Source organism: Aspergillus pseudodeflectus (assembly GCF_044049435.1).
Source record: "Aspergillus pseudodeflectus strain CBS 756.74 chromosome Unknown BJX68scaffold_6, whole genome shotgun sequence".
Taxonomy (NCBI): Eukaryota; Fungi; Ascomycota; class Eurotiomycetes; order Eurotiales; family Aspergillaceae; genus Aspergillus; species Aspergillus pseudodeflectus.
The window spans coordinates 800439-816261 of NW_027263782.1; the positions used below are offsets into that span (position 1 = coordinate 800439).

The 15823-nt window shown below is 52.8% G+C and overlaps 5 protein-coding genes across 5 annotated transcripts; 2 read left to right on the forward strand and 3 right to left on the reverse strand.

The window, feature by feature from the left end:
• Positions 1 to 74: 74 nt before the first annotated feature.
• BJX68DRAFT_253092 (Zn(II)2Cys6 transcription factor) lies at positions 75 to 2053 on the reverse strand (the record flags this gene model as incomplete). The annotated part of the gene is made up of 4 exons (XM_071042663.1): positions 75 to 1046; positions 1147 to 1338; positions 1407 to 1933; positions 1993 to 2053. 4 exons carry the CDS (start codon positions 2051 to 2053, stop codon positions 75 to 77), a joined length of 1752 nt encoding a protein of 583 aa, XP_070903157.1.
• Positions 2054 to 3878: 1825 nt separating this feature from the next.
• Positions 3879 to 7252, reverse strand: BJX68DRAFT_179169 (5'-methylthioadenosine/S-adenosylhomocysteine nucleosidase family protein). Its single transcript, XM_071037178.1, has 2 exons — positions 6063 to 7252; positions 3879 to 5982 (listed from the first exon to the last, which is right to left on the reverse strand). Exons 1-2 carry the CDS (start codon positions 7051 to 7053, stop codon positions 4187 to 4189), a joined length of 2787 nt encoding a protein of 928 aa, XP_070903158.1. The 5' UTR covers positions 7054 to 7252; the 3' UTR covers positions 3879 to 4186.
• A 500-nt stretch (positions 7253 to 7752) lies between these two features.
• On the forward strand, positions 7753 to 10537 carry BJX68DRAFT_229205 (Zn(II)2Cys6 transcription factor). Its single transcript, XM_071038986.1, has 6 exons — positions 7753 to 8245; positions 8291 to 8607; positions 8654 to 8733; positions 8782 to 9368; positions 9414 to 9572; positions 9622 to 10537. Exons 1-6 carry the CDS (start codon positions 8178 to 8180, stop codon positions 10427 to 10429), a joined length of 2019 nt encoding a protein of 672 aa, XP_070903159.1. The 5' UTR covers positions 7753 to 8177; the 3' UTR covers positions 10430 to 10537.
• Positions 10507 to 13679, reverse strand: BJX68DRAFT_253095 (amino acid permease/ SLC12A domain-containing protein; the record flags this gene model as incomplete). The annotated part of the gene is made up of 8 exons (XM_071042664.1): positions 10507 to 10662; positions 10726 to 11004; positions 11104 to 11570; positions 11653 to 12004; positions 12062 to 12200; positions 12246 to 12285; positions 12340 to 12535; positions 13668 to 13679. The coding sequence occupies 8 exons, from the start codon at positions 13677 to 13679 to the stop codon at positions 10507 to 10509; spliced, it is 1641 nt and encodes a 546-aa protein (XP_070903160.1).
• Positions 13680 to 14201: 522 nt separating this feature from the next.
• On the forward strand, positions 14202 to 15782 carry BJX68DRAFT_263190 (NAD(P)/FAD-dependent oxidoreductase; the record flags this gene model as incomplete). The annotated part of the gene is made up of 4 exons (XM_071044628.1): positions 14202 to 14445; positions 14511 to 14800; positions 14860 to 15442; positions 15514 to 15782. The coding sequence occupies 4 exons, from the start codon at positions 14202 to 14204 to the stop codon at positions 15780 to 15782; spliced, it is 1386 nt and encodes a 461-aa protein (XP_070903161.1).
• Between the last annotated feature and the right edge of the window lie 41 nt (positions 15783 to 15823).

A 15823-nucleotide genomic window follows, 5' to 3' on the forward strand; every position in this document is an offset into this window, starting at 1 on the left:
GACAACAAGTGTTTTGAATTCAGACGAGCCCACGGGGGCCTAGATGTCCTGCGCTATCGTCCCAAGCTATGTATCTATATTATCACATCAGTCACAGTACTCGTAGCAGGCAATCCAATATCAACATCAACATCAACCCCTCCTTTGCAAAGCCGTATATACACCTTCCTCCGCGCGGCGTCCACTCTAGGGTAAACATATGTAAGCCGGGCTTCCTCGGGAACTTGATAGCTGTGAGTTATCAATCCCATCCCCTGGTTTGTGGGAACCTGTGTCCCTGGTAACAGTCGTGGTGAAGGTCTGGTTTCATAATTGTCACATGGTGCGAGAAGATCGGTCGCTGGCTCTTCTTCAGCTGCAATCGCATACTCCGCGACAACGGCACAGATGTGACTATTATAGCACCCTTCCTGGCGCGAAGCGGCCTTCAGCACGCGGATGGCCTTGCGGCGGATGATCGGGTCTCGACACATGGTCGCAACATTGAAAATAGGGCCGTTGATCCCCAAGTCCATGGTGAAGGATGGCTTGAGATACCCATCCCTAGACAGCGCGTCGAGTTGCGATGGGGATAGGGAAAGACACTGCACCCCGTTGGTCTGATCAACGACGGATGCCGCTAGTGAGACCATCAGATCAAAGAGGTGGTTGTATCTATCCCACGACGTCTGGTCCGAAACGCCGAGCTTGGCGTACTCCAGTCGAATGCGGTGCATGTATGTGTGGATCTTGAGAATCTTCACTCCGATCTGCTCGCGTGCATTAGGTGTTGCACTGGTTCGCTGCTCGAGTCGGTCTAAAGCGCTAAGCATGCGTCCCACGACGGGTTCGAACTGTTGGATTATGGAAGTGTATTCCTGGATGTCCGCCGTGCCCGGGGTACGCGGGTCACCGCGAAGTTGGTAAGCTGCTTTGCTCCTGTAGTATTCAAAGACGTCTCGGGCTTCGGCTACAGAGTGGAACTCGTCTGGGATTGTCATGTCGTTTTGGAGGGTGCGTTCATATCTGGTAGAATGAACTAGTTCGTCGTCTATACCCTCGCGTGTCTGGCAGTTTGAGTGCAAAGTCAGTATCACTGCCGGTCCTCGTGTACATGGGATAGAAAGAAGACGATCATAGTAAATACAGCAGCAAGGAAGTTGGTACCAGTGTAAAAACTTGATCTTGGAGTTGGATAAGCATCTTCCGGAGCGTCCCAATCTCCAGGCCAGTGACTGTAGATGGTCGCAGATACGGATGGCAAAACGTGCCCGACGCCCGGTCATAGTTTGTCTCGCTCATGATCTTAATCCCGGCACGGATGTGGCTGATGGCGGAGTCGTAGTGGCCTGACAGGACCTGCGTATAGTCAGCTTTCTTCTCTCTTCATTTACGTCCAAGAGTCAGAAAGTGTGTACTCAACGCACCTCGAAACAAGCAAACAGAATGCACGATATCAAGTAAACGTCCACTGTCAGAGGCTTGGCCGGCGACGACCCGCTCGGCCCGTGCTGCAGACTCCTCCCGGGCCCTATAAGAGCCCTAATTGCTAGGAGGTACTCCCGCACGGCGAAATCATCGTATCCCCTCCGCGAGAACCACAACCCAGGAATCCGTTGGTCATTCTCAAAGTTCTCGTGTAGCGAACCCAACGCGATCAACGCATGCCAGACGGATTTCTCATGCTGGCTAACTTGCAGTACGAGTCTGTTCCAGAACTCGGAACCGCAGTACCCCGATAAAGACGGGACAGTGCGCTCGTAGAAGAATTGAAATGCTCGGGTTTCTCGTGCATCACCGTTTCCCGGCGGTGGGGCGACAATCAACGGTGGAGACCATCGGACCAGCCTAGCATGGCGAGGTGGAGAGGACGAAGGATATCCATCGCACTTGCGACCCGTCGATGTGCACCTGGTGCAATACGGTTTGGTTTCATCGCATTTTACTCGTCTTTCTATGCCACTTTTTAGCGCGAAGCCCTTCTTGCGGCTGGACATCTCCGGGGGTTCTTACTTCTGCAGGTCAAACAACCAGTGTTCGTCCTGAGTCTCGGCCTTTCCGCCGAGATCTCCATGCGGGCTCTTTCAGTCTCCTGGTTGTGATCGAGGCGGCATCTCAGCACCCCTGAGCGGGCCAGCTGAAGCTTGCGCAAGCGCCAGATGAGGTAAACAGAAAAATTGCGGCGGATGAGTCAAGTCTAACCATGATGGGCATGGTCCCTGTGCCGGCCGGGCTCGGCCCCGGCCCACGCCGAGAGACCAGCAGCCAAGAGTCAATATTCACTATACGGACCGCCGAACTAACCAGCTAGGAAAGTATTAAATCTCATGAGATAGATAGATTCGTCTTATATATCCCAAGTCTTGACAGCCACCCCACTCGGACATAACCTCGTTGGGAAGCCATAAGCAGTGGCGCCGGAAAAAGTTAGGGTTAGCAAATGCCGTTGCCCCAGAAACAGATATGCGTCGGGTGCCGGCTCTTCACCATATGGTTTTTGGTCCAAGGCCCGTTTATCGGGAGCTTGATAATATATAGACGAGGAAACTCTGATACTTCAAGGCAAGAATCACATTTCTGGCATGAAAGAGGGAAATAATACCAGTGGCTCAAGCGGCGCGCTGAGATGGAGGGTATAGTGGGATTGGCTGTTGTCAGTTTTCTTCCCGCTTGAGCTGCCGCCGAGGAGACCTCAAGTCTTCATGAAATAAGGCAGTACAGGTGCCCCAAGCAGCATCGTGGATTAAGTTATAGGCTGTGAGCATCTAATTCGTCTTCTAAAGACCAAGCCACCTCTAGCATTTCCTTCCCTGGAGTCAACATCACCTGCTCTCATTGAGGGCTCCCCACGCGTAGCCCTGACCACGCCTGCCAGTTGTACGTCCTACCTGGCCTGATCTGAGCAGATCCTCAAGGCTTACTGAACGAGACCAGGAGTCAAGCACCGGGAAGACCTCTGCCAAGTCGTAGCTATAGCAAGACTCGTAATCTCGAGGATCAAGACTTGCATCGGGCACATCCTCCCCAACACCATGTTGGACGAGGACTTCGACAATTGCTTCATGTTCTCGCGCCAATCTGTCTCTCTCATCCACCCGGAAGCTTGCATAATAAGTACTCGCTAAGCGGTGGTGGATTCGAGCCCAGTCAAGGGGCGAATAGCCGAAGGCATCCGGAATAGTCGGGTGAATCTCAGGGCAGCTTAGGAGCGCCTTGACCGTATCTATTCGATTTGACTCGCAGATGAAGTGCCACTTACTACCTTTATAGGGAAAGCAAGCACCTACAGTCCACGATAGCGGCGTTCGGCCATGCGAATCCCGGGCGTTGACGTCAACCCGCCCAGTGGTTAACAGCAGCTCGATGATCTCCCGAGTGCCCCGTGCGGCCGCAAGCAAAAGCGGAGTATGGCCAGAACCCGTCATAGAATCAATCCTGATCTGCGGAACACGGAGAAGGGTGCCTACAGTTGCTCCGTTCCCAGAGACGATAGCCCAGAAGAGGGGTGTTCGTCCAAGTTTGTCTTCGGAGTTTATATTGACCAGCCCCGTCTCAAGCAGGGCAGAGACAGTCTCAGAACTCCCGATGTAGGGCGAACCTGCGGCAAACGATAGCGGCGTCCGACCATCACCAGCCTTTGCGTCAATATCAACACCTTCAACCTTGGTTAGAATACGCACCACCTCTACGCTGCCCATTCTTGCAGCGCAACATAGCGGATCTTCTCCGCAATTGTCACGAAAGGTTGCATCACAGCCAGCATTGACAAGTCGTTTCACCGTAGCTGCGTCCCCATATCTCGCCACCCAATGAAGCACACCGCACTCCCGCTCGAATTCTGGAAACACATAATCGACATCTAAACAGCCATAATCCAATAGGACATTGATCACATCGATATGCGCCGTGCGCATCCCCCAGGGTGGTCGAAAGGCTTTTGGATAATCCTTCCCAGCAGTTTCAGGGTTTGATCGCCAACAATCCAGGAGAATTTTGAGGAGATGTGCTTGGCCACGGCTGGAGGTTCCGCGGACTGCGGACAGCAAATCGAATTCACATGTCCGGACAAGAAGCATCAGGACGCTAGGATGGTCCCCTCGAATAGCAGTGTTAACCAGAAAGGTTTCATACGGTATCTTGACCGGCTGGCAGCTTCTCCTCTCACTTTCAACCAGATGATCTTTCATAGCGGAAATGGTCGCAGTGCCTAGTAAATCAGTGTTGTCAATGATTTCGGCGTCAGTGGGGCAGCCAAGTAGGCCCTGATCGTAGGCGTATCACCGGAATCGACAGCCGTTCCCATTGGAGACTTGTATCGGCCACCCCTGGACCAATCATATCCACGGCGTGAAACCTCCAGGCCCACAAGATGAGCCATCTTTTGATCAGCCAGGATATATGAGAGAGTCACCTTGTGATCATAACGAGAGATCTTGGGACACTCGACGGCGTTGTAGACCGACTTGAACGCAGAAAGGTTATCGAGCAACTGGCGTAGAAAGTCGGACTGTGAAACACCTGCGGCCTGAGCTGCATTGCAATGGAAGAGGACGCTGGAACGCGCATAACCGAAGAAAGGGACATGTTGTTTCATGTATTCGCGTTGCTTGGCGCGAGGAAGACCGGATAATGTCCGAAACACATCTCCAAAAGCCTTATCGCCACTAACCTTGCATATATACTGGAAGCACACTCGTGCCATGCGCTCGTGGGACAGACCGCGGTAGTTAGTACTATGCTCGGACTGTAACCTTTCGAAACCATTCCGCTGGAGAAGGAAATCTCGCACGGACTCGTGGATAAAGTGAACAGCATGCGCCTTGGACCGCGAGACCTCGACAATCCCTTTGGAGACATTCACAATGTAGTTGGCGAGCATTGAGTCAGTGTGCAGCTGGATGTCTCTTCGGGCTAATCCGCGTTTATGAAACATCATTGCAAAGTAAGCCTCCTCGCTGGACACTGGGCGAGGAGAGAACAGGACAAGTTCTAGGCAAAAGAGCATGTCACCTAGACTCTTCTGGTCCCGGGTGAGGATACTAATGAAGAGGGCGTCGAGGTCATCAGGTATCACATCGAGGCGCTCACGGACCATGTGGAGCTTGCCTACCTCAAAGGCCTCATTCAAGGAGCGGACAACAAGATATACCCAAAGAAATACCCCCGATGCCTTTTCGCAAATTTCAGCCCGTATTTCCTGGGCTTCCTGGGATCTCCCTCCGTTAAACCTGGCTTCGACATACTCTCTTATGTCGGACTCGTGCTCCAACTGATCCTCAAGCACGAGCTGAATAGCGTTGACAATCACAAGGCTTGGATAGTGTCGACTAGCAAGGCAAATCCTCAATTGAACTCCACGTGATATGGCGCAAGGGATGAGTTGTTGTTGAAGGAATTCAGTCATTTGCCGAATGTCCTTTTCCTCACCTTCATCGAGGGCATCGATGAGGATGATTATGCGGGCACCCACAAGGGATGAAACGATGGACAAGAAAAGGCTCTCCAGGTCGTCCCTCGTCCACTTCACCGATCCGTTCTCAACTTGCATCTCAGCGGCAAAGTCAAAAAACAGTTGTTTTTTCTGCGATGAAACCGCCGGAGAGCACAGCAGTTGGTGTAGTAAAGACCGGTACATTCCAATAATGGACCTTTCGAGCTCTGTCCCCTGAGCGTAGAAAAAGAATGATAGAACTATATCATTGTTCTTGTCCGAAGTCGCAGTGTGAAGGAGAAACTTCATTAGCGTAGACTTCCCAGCTCCAGGCTTTCCCTTGATCCAGAAGAATCGTCGCTGGGCTGCCTCAGCATCTGCATGGATCCAGTCTTTGAATTCTGGCCGCACCAACACCCACTTGCACGTCTTTTCGTGAGCCTCTAGAACTTTGTTGCGCCGAAAGTCCGCCCGGGTAAATGTGAGAAGCTCAACATAGGTCTCGTTGATCTCCTGCGTAGCTTTATCGGATGGCCGCTTCCGCGCCGTTCCTCGAAGGGGTATGGAGTTGACTATAGTGGACCCCGTGTCTCTCAGCAGCTGAAACAATCGAGGAAGCCATTCTTGTCTTACAATTGGAATCTCTACATACCCTGTCCAGTCCCTGTCGAAGGCTGAAAGATAGATATTGGGCGCTCATCTAGGAGGGCGCGCAAGCAGGCTGCTGCACTTGCAGCTGCGAAAAGCTGCCAGTCCTTGCTCTTATGACTGTCGGCGTAGTCGCTGACGCCCTTGACAAGGATGCAGGGAAGGGTTTCCCATACCCCTGCTCCTTCCATCTCAAAGCCAATAACTTGTTCTTTCTTCGCGATGGCATCTCGTGCCTTGGCAGTCATCATAACAGTGTCTCCTGAAGCGAGCCTTCCGAAGTGTATATAGGGCAATATATCTGACTTTCTTTGCCGAGCAAGTACGGTTTCGTCTGACGGAGGACTTTTGTAACATTGGCACCCTCTCTTTCTATGGTTGTAGTCCTGGCGGAATAGAACATCATCCTGGATACCTGGGCGCATCGCGTCCACCGCGCTTTGGATGACTGCGAGATATTCCCCTTGTCGCCTCGTCAAGTGATCATCCCCTGCCATCATCTTTGAAATGAAGGACCGTATTTGCTGATTCGGCCTTCCCAAGTTTGCTTCCAAAGTATCTTTGCGGACGAAGCCACTTGGGAGGCGCTTCCCCAAATCATACTGCACAACCCCAGTACTGACAATCACATCACCAAGGTATACATCGGTCCTTCCCGTGGTGACATGCGATCGTTCGATGACTGGAACACCTCCGCACACGCCGATCAGGAACGCTAATTCGATATCGGGATAACTCGACCGCAAATTTGTTGCTGCAGTGGACGCGGCTGCTTTGCCAGCAGTAGGCATATGCACAAGAACCGCATAGTATGGGCCAATTTTCCCCAGGGTGTATGAGTTTGGATCGTCAGCCTTTTGTGCAAGCTCAGGATGCGCGATTTGATCGTAGACGGGGTTCAATAGCGGTTTTGCAACTTTCGCTTCGAGGGGCAGGGGGCAGATGATCGCGATTCGGAAATCCGCTCGACTAGGTGTATCAGTTCTCGCAGACATTGTGTGAAACAGGTAGGCGCCGTACGCGGCTGCGCTGAGCTGGGATGCGACCGACAGCTGCTTTATATGGGAGAGGGGCGGTATAATCCCTGTCAAACAACCATTCCTCCTTGGGACGTGGCGCAGCGTCGGGCGCTCTTCTGAGCCACCCACAAGGTCGCCTAGGCGTCAGCCACACTTTCCGCGCCACCGAGGAGTTCGGAGAAATCGTGCGTATGCGCAGGGGTTTCCTGGCGGGTGAAAGGGTGTGCAAGGAGTGAGACACCCTAGTACGAGATGCCTATCTATCGACGAGCTACTGAGGAGAAAGTGGGCGACGGCACGAGATGCATTGGAGCGATGTGGGATTTAGGCATACCTCTCTCACAGCCTTGCCTTGGTGGCTACTTCACGGGGGTGGTATCAGCAAAAGGTCGCATATTTTCAAGCAAACGGCCGCAAAAACATAATCTTAGGGGACTCAAAAGCCACCTGTACTCGTTGATGATTCAGAGAGAGTGATGATGGAGCAACGGAACTCTGAGGTGGATGGTATCGAGTCCATCTTCGCGAAGGAAGGCACGGGTGCGCGCCAGGAAGTTCCGCGTGTCTCATTGATTGCCTGGTGACTCAGGCAGCAACATGATCACGTGCCCTCTTCCAGGCGTGCTCCTTTCCACCACAACATACCGATTCTCAGGTCCCCTTCCTCGCCTGGTCAACAGCCCAACAACCTTTATGCAGGAGAACCTATTCGAGAGATCCATAGATTCCGACAATGTCTGATCTATTGCACATTGTGCACCATCCTTCTGTAGTGAGGCGGGGTGATGGCAAAAATATATCTCGACGAGGAGCAACTTCACCCCGAAAGCACCCATAGCCCTGATCACACTCATGAAGCTTGAGACACTCGATCTCCACACTAAACCTGACATGGGAGCACTTGTCTATCCTTGCCCGAGGTTATCGCTGACAAGCCATCTGACTCGCCCATCATGTTGGAGTAGCTGGCTAGCGTACCCCTCACCGATCCCAGAGATAACGTATCTTCCCCAGGCTCCGCGCGCCGAGCTGCAGATATGCACCTCTCCAACGAATATCCGCATCAGCACGACATATAATCATAACTGACACGACCAGCAATGGAAACGTACGGCATTGGACAGGAATACCATGCTACACGCGCGACGAGGCGGCGAGCTTCTCTTGCGTGAGTGATCTTTGTATTATCAAAGAGTCAAGCTAACCCACTCAGATGCGACACGTGCCGACGCCAAAAGGAGAAGTGTGAAGGAGGTCCTCCGTGCTGGCGATGTCAGAGGCTCGGTCGACCGTGTACTGTGCGTGGTCGTGTCCTACACAGTCAGGCTGAGAGTATGCTAGACCGACCTCCAGCAAGCCGATCACGCCTGGAAGGACTGGAATATATCGTCCGTCATTTTCTTGGAGATGTCCCGTTGGACGAAGACAATGTCAGCCGTATTGTTGCGCGATTGGGAAGCACACCACAAGGGGAGGCGCCGAACGTTGACGAGCCGTTTGATGTGCAATTTGTTTCGAAGAATATCGCTCGTTAGTCTACATGTCCCAAGAATGGTGCGATACTGATGCTGCTTAGACTATTCGGGCGAGTTCTCTCACTGGAACTTCTCGCAAAAACTACGACGAAAGATCAGCTCGCCCATTGAGCGCTTTGGGGTATGTTGCATCGACAATCGTGTCTGGATACATTTCTGATTACACCAGGTAAAAGAGTATTGGCGTCCAACACAGCTGCAATCCTCGACGCATATGGTCTCTCAAGTAATGAGCCATTTACCGCCACGACCAATCGCAACGTTCTTGGTCAGCATGTTCTTCAAGTACTCTGAAGGAAATGCCTTCTACATGGAACAAGCATGGCTCGAAGAGAAGCTCGATCGTTGTTACCTTCAGTCAGCAGAGTACAGCTTGAGTGATATTCCCTGGGTGTGCTCGGTCTTTGCCGTGTTGGCGATTGGCACCCAGGTCGCACATATGGAGGACCAGTCCGCAACCGAAGATCTGAATCTCTGCTCAGAAGACTCAGTGGGCCTTTCGCTCTATCATATTGCATGCAGGCTGGTACCGGATGTTATCCTTGTGGCCTCGCATGAGAGTGTACAGGCATTCCTTCTTCTCGCTTTATATGCCCTCCCGCTGTCGACCGGAGGCCTATCTTACTCTTACCTTGGCATTGCGGTGAAGATGGCTATTCAAAATGGAATGCACCGCAAGTACGTTGGAGAGGAATGTGGAGCGAGAATTATCGAGACGAGAAACCGGGTATTTTGGTCTGCGTACAGTTTAGACAGGTAGGGTGTTCGGCCCTCTTCACCATGAGATCTAACGATGATTAGGAGGATCGGCATATTTCACGGTCGCCCAGCATCTATCTCCAAGTCAGATATCAGCACAGACCTGCCGGCGGACGACCCATCATTCTCATCCCCAGCTTATGCAAACATGATTGCATTTATTAAGCTAAGTTCATGGCTGGGAGAAGTGTCAGAAACACTGTAAGCAGGCCATCCGTTCTCCGCCATATTGACCATCTGACATGGCAAGAACCCTCCTCCGCAATTGCCCAAAGCGATTCATACAGGAGTACCTCGAGCGCCTAATGCAGATACGCACGCACGTCGAGGAGTGGTGGAACTCACTATCCTGCCGGGACACGGCACCCGAAAACCCGCTCTTCCGCCAGAATTCACACCTGAAGCTCGCATATCTTCTAATATACATCTATATGGGCCGACCATTTATGTTCACGGACGACTGGAAGGACTCACGAAGCGACAATAACGAGCCCAGAGCTATCCTGGTGCAAAACTGTGTGCAGAGCGCCCTCCAAATCATCGAGACGCTACAGACACTGGCAAGCCAGACGGGCCTCTGTCGTGCCTCGTATACAGAGTTCAGTTCCTGTCGTGCTGCACTTCTCGTCATTCTTGCGGAGCGACTCAACTCGCGCACGGCGCATCGATTCGAGAAGGAGCTGGCGCGCGGAATGGCCCTGATCCGTCGCATGACGGGGGGGAGTTCGTCGGAGTCAGAGATTTCGTATCTTCAATCACTCGATGCTGCTATACGCCAGGCTTCACTCGCCAGTGACAATGTACCTCAGTCGGGACAGCAACCCTCTGCCTACGCGCAGTTCAAACATTGGACGCAAGCGATGAAGAGCGAGACCGGCTCGGGGAACCTGAGTGAATTATCCTCGTTTAGTCCCCTCTCGTTTCTCAACTCGGAACCGGGAAACTTTGGACATCCGCGGATAAACGAGGTGGCAGACCTGGTGGATACTGACTGGCTAAGTGGTGACTTTCCGCTGGCACCGGATGCGGATGCCTTTACTCCATTTCAGACCGAATAATTCGATTACTATTCCTGTACTGCAGATACCACAATGTTTCTGGGTCAAGGGTACATTTCGCTCCCATGCCCTCTAGCCTAGCCAAATACCACATACTGCATCCTCTTCAACCACGGTTTCTTCTCTCCCTTTTCCTCAACCCTCTCCTCCCTCGCGCGATCCTCCTCATCAAACATAATCGCGGGCGAAAAGTCCATCTCGCTCGGTTTGACGATCTTTGTCTTGAACCACCACTGCAGTTCATCCTATTAGCAACCCTCCCTTCTCCCTAGGAACAAGTTAGACGGAGAACTTACCTTGTAAACAAAATAATCAAAAACAAACAACGGCGCAGCGAGATACGTCGAGAAGAAACTCTTTGCCGACCCCTTCTCACCGAACGGGAAACACGCGAGATAGAACTCGCACCCGAAGATGAAGAGGACGATTACGAGACTAAAGTACTGCGCGTAGGGCGTGAGCATACCCTTGAAGGGGAGCGTGGATAGGTCTTTTCCCTGTGCGCGGAGACCGGTTCGGAAGCGGAGATGCGCAATGTAGATTGAGGCCCATTGGAAGAGGGTTGCTATTGCGACCTGCACAGTATCCTTGGTTAGCATAGCCGAGTGGGCGATATGAAAGGCAGAACCTGAGAAGGTAAAGGAGGCAGGGAAGCACAGAGGGGAGATGCCTACCAACGAGGAAAACCACCCATAAACGACCGTCCCCGTACTATCCACATTCAAATAACACAACCCACCCCCAAGGACCAAACAAATCGCAATCGCAACATAGGGCCTCCCCGCGCTATCCTTCCGTCCAAAGAACCCATGCACAATCCCCAGATCCGCCAGCGCCGTCAGACTCCGACTAGCAACGTACACACTCGTCACGCCGCAGGATATCACACTCAGAAAGATAAACCCGTTGATTGCGTGCGCGAGACCCCACACGTCTGCGCGTTTTAGGGCAATGACGAAGGGGGAACCCAGTGTTCCGGCCCCGTTGATTAGGTCGGGGTCGTTGGAGGGCACGCACATTCCAACAAGCCAGATGTTGGCGACGAAGAAGGTGAACATGCGCCAGAAGACGGGACGGACGGTCTTTTTGATTGTGTGGCGTGGGTCTGCGACTTCGCCGGCTATTACGGCGATGTGTTCGCCTGCCCATTCATCAGTATCACTCACAGCAAATCGAAAGGGGGTCCGGGACAAGGTGGTAGAGAGAGAGGAAAGAGGACATACCACCCCCAAAGCTAAACGCCGCCTGCACAAAGCTCTTCGCAATCCCCTTGATCCCATTATTAAACGCGCCGGGGTTCTTCCAGTAACTGAAAATAATCGGCCCGCCCGTCGCCTTGATCCCGCCAGAGGTCATGATGAACATGAAGCAGATCATCAGCATGACGGCGAGGCACTTGATGAACGACATGTAGTACTCGATGTACCCATACACCTTCACGTGGAACATGTTTGCGACTGCGAGGACAACGATGAAGATTGTGATGTACGCTGCGAGTGGGAGGGCATCGGTTTGCGGCCAGAATTTGAGGACGCTTACGGCGGCGGTTATTTCGGCGGGGATTATCATTACCCACTTGTCGATGCTGTTAGTGATGGGGTCAAGAACGTGGGACAATGAAGTGGGACGTACGGCAAACCAGAAATTGATACCAATGGCAAAACCAAACGCTGGGTCGACGAATTCCGAGCACTGACGGATGAACCCGCCGTGGACGGGCATGTAGGTGGTCATTTCGCCGACGGACGAGTATTGGGCGTAGACGATGATCCTGCCCGGTTAGTAAACGTCAGTTTGTAGATATATGGGGTCTTACGCTGTGAGAGTATAGGTAAGGGCAAGGCCTGCTGGACCAGCTATAGACAGTTAGTATAGGGGTAGGTGACATGAATATCTCAGGGCGGGCTCACCATAATGCAACGCCTGCCCAGTGCCCACCCACAATCCCGTTCCAATCCCAGCACCAAAAGTCATCATCATCACCTTCCGCCTGGTAAGGGAACGATGGTACCCGACATTATCAGGGTGAACGGCCGTCGTGGAGCCATGGAGTTCAGTCGAGGTCGTAGCGACACGTTCAATATCAGGTTGCGCTTTGAACGCACTCTTCGATTCGACACCGGGATCAACTGCTTTGAGAGAATGGTCGGCCATCGTTGCGTGTCAAGCGTATACAGCAATATCCAAGGGAGAAACAAAGCCCTTCATATCCCCTTTACCACTCGTATCTAAGAATCTGCCAAGGTGTCTTGTATCAGTCCTACTCCAACTGTTATCTTGGGCTAAGCCGCGTTAGGGCTCCCGGCGGGACTCAAGTGGGGGATCTGCGGCAATGCCGCCGGCTTCGATAAGAGGGGGAATCATGCCTTCGATAAGAATGACGATATTTTTGCTCCCAGTAAAAAGACCAACACCTCCGTCTCCTTTTTACCTTCTTACACCCGTCCATCATTGTTCTATCCCATCGAACGCAAAACAGGAAAATGGCCACCTCCAAAAACGTCGTCTTCGACGTCGTCGGCACCCTCATCGGCTACGACGCCCTCTTCAATGCAATCGACACGCGTCTCGGCGACCGGCTGCGCGCAGAGGGCATAAAACCCTCATTGCTCGGCTACACCTGGATCGAGGTCGCCGAGCGCGAATATACCTACCTCAGCATGTCCGGCGCCTACAAGCCCTTTGCCACGGTCTTCCGCGCCCTCTTCCACCGCATGCTCTGGATGGCGGGGATCAAAGAGCCACGAGACTTTGCATCAGAGGCCGATCTCGAGTTCATTATGACCGAGTATGCTGGCCTGAAGTTACGTCCCGGCGCCGCGGAGTGTCTAGCCAAACTCCGCAATGCGGGGTTTACGGTTTGGTGCTTTACGGCTGGGGATTTGGAGAGGGTTGGTGGGTATTTTGCGCGCGAGGGGGTTGAGATGCCCAAGGAGAATTTGTTGAGCTGTGATGACCGGGGAATTGGCAAGCCGGATCCCGAGGCGTATAAGCCGCTTCTGGAGAAGTTGGTTAGTGAGAATGGGGGCAAGACGCCGTGGTTTGCAGCCGGGCACATGTGGGATGTTTCGGCGGCGAGGAGGGCTGGGTGAGTTTCCTCGACTATTTCCTTGTAGCGGCGATGGGGGTGAGTGACAGAGGTGCTGACTGGATGTAGATTCCGAGGCGCGTATACGGCGATTTGGGAGAAGGAGCCGTTGACGGAGCTGTTTGGGGAGATGGATGTTATTGACGACACGTTGCCGGGCATGGCGGACAAGATTATTGCGCATCAGGCCTCGCATGAGTAATTCACGCGGTAAATAGTCATAATGTTACTTTGTTTGTTCAAGATGTTGCCCCCCGATGTAATGTGCCCGAAACTACACACTTCTACATAAGCACACAGTTCAACATCCCTCTATATCACAGTATCGTGCTCTCCATTTCATCACATCAAGTGCAACAATGCAATAAGACCCTTGGCGTATCCTGGGCCGAGGACTCGAGATAAGCCACACCCACCCCCTCACCCGTCCTACTCCAACTCTACTCCAACTCCCACACAACCACCTGATACCACGCCACCGGCGATAACCCAATCATATCTCCTGATACGCATCCCGGCGGCCCATCCGGCGGGATCGCAGCTCACTTATCAATGCCGCCGGGAGTCAACCGGCACTCTATCTGGGTTCGAATCGGTCAAGCCCTCGCCCATGACGAAACAAATAAACAACCCCTGGCTGCAGCCATCGAACAAAAATAGTAGATACAAAACGGGCAAGCCATAATGTCGAAACCGACCCTCGCGCCGAATTCCATTACCTCTTTCTGGCGGACGGAGCCGCATGCGCTGGATAGTCATCGGTCAACCGAGACTCTGCCCACTGAAGCAGATGTTGTGATTATCGGTGCCGGATATGCGGGTGCATCTGTGGCGCACCATATTTTCGAACAGTCGAAAGACGGAACCACACCGTCGATTGTCATCCTCGAGGGTCGCGAGGCGTGTTCGGGGGCGACGGGGCGGAATGGTGCGTTACATCCTCCTCATCTTCATCCTCCAATCGAGGTACAACTCTAAAAGTAACCACGGCAGGCGGCCACCTAAAACCAGACTCCTACAACCGCATCGCAACACTGGCAGAAGAATACGGAATCGAAGCCGCAACCGAGGTAGCCGAGTTCGAGGCGCGGCATGTCGACGTTATTCAGAATCTCGTGGAGAAGGAAGCTATCGACTGCGACCTCGGTGTGACGGAGGCCGTTGATGTGCAGTTTAGCGAGACTCATGCGCGGAAACTCAAGGATGGCTATGATCGGCTCGTTACGGCGGGGTGTGGGCCGACGGTTCGGACGACATATACTGGGCCTAGTGAAGCAGAAAAGGTATGTTCATTGAATTTCTATGACCAGCAAAGATGGGTTGAATGCTTACTGTGATCCAGTTTTCTGGCGTCAAAGGCGCAGTGGCGTGCTTCTCCTATGCAGCCGGGCATCTCTGGCCATACAAGCTGATCATGCACCTGCTTCAAAAAGCCATCGAGCGCGGTGTAAATTTGCAGACACACACACCCGTCACATCGATCGAGAAAACCACCGGCCAAGACTCAACCCACGGCTGGAAAATACACACCACACGCGGCCCAATCCTGGCCAAAAAACTCATCGTCGCAACCAACGGCTACACGTCCGCCATCCTCCCACAATACCGCGACAAAATCGTTCCGGTGCGCGGGACATGTAGTCGCATTGTTGCCCCTCCGAATAGAACAACACCAAAACTAACGCGGACGTACACGATCAGACATAACGCCTGGAACTACGATTACCTGATTCCTCGCGAGGACGGTAGTATCGTTGTTGGTGGGGCAAGACCCGCGTTCATCGATAATCCGGATAGCTGGTATAACGTTAGCGACGATAGCCGGGTGCTAGAAGATGCGGTACGGTATTTTGATGGATACATGCAGAGGTACTTTAAAGGTTGGGAGGGGAGTTGTGCGTATACGGATCGGGTTTGGACGGGCAGTATGTCTTCATTACACCATTCCACCTATTTCACTTGAGATCTGGGGGCTGATGCTGACACTTGGATACAGTCATGGGATACTCGTCTGATGGCCTTCCGCATGTTGGTCTCGTTCCTGGAGAGGAGGATCAGTGGATTATTGGAGGGTTCACGGGGCATGGGATGCCGCAGGTTTTTCTTGCCGCGGAAGGGCTTGCGAAGATGGTCATGGACGGGTTGGACTTCCAGGACACCGGGCTGCCAAGGTTGTTTCAGACGACCCAGATGAGACTTGGTGCGAAGGGGAGCTCGATATCAAATGCCGTATTCAAGCAGGGGACTGTCGACGCTAAGCTTTAGGCATGTACGAGATTGGAACTATACCCCAAGCAGCGCTTAAA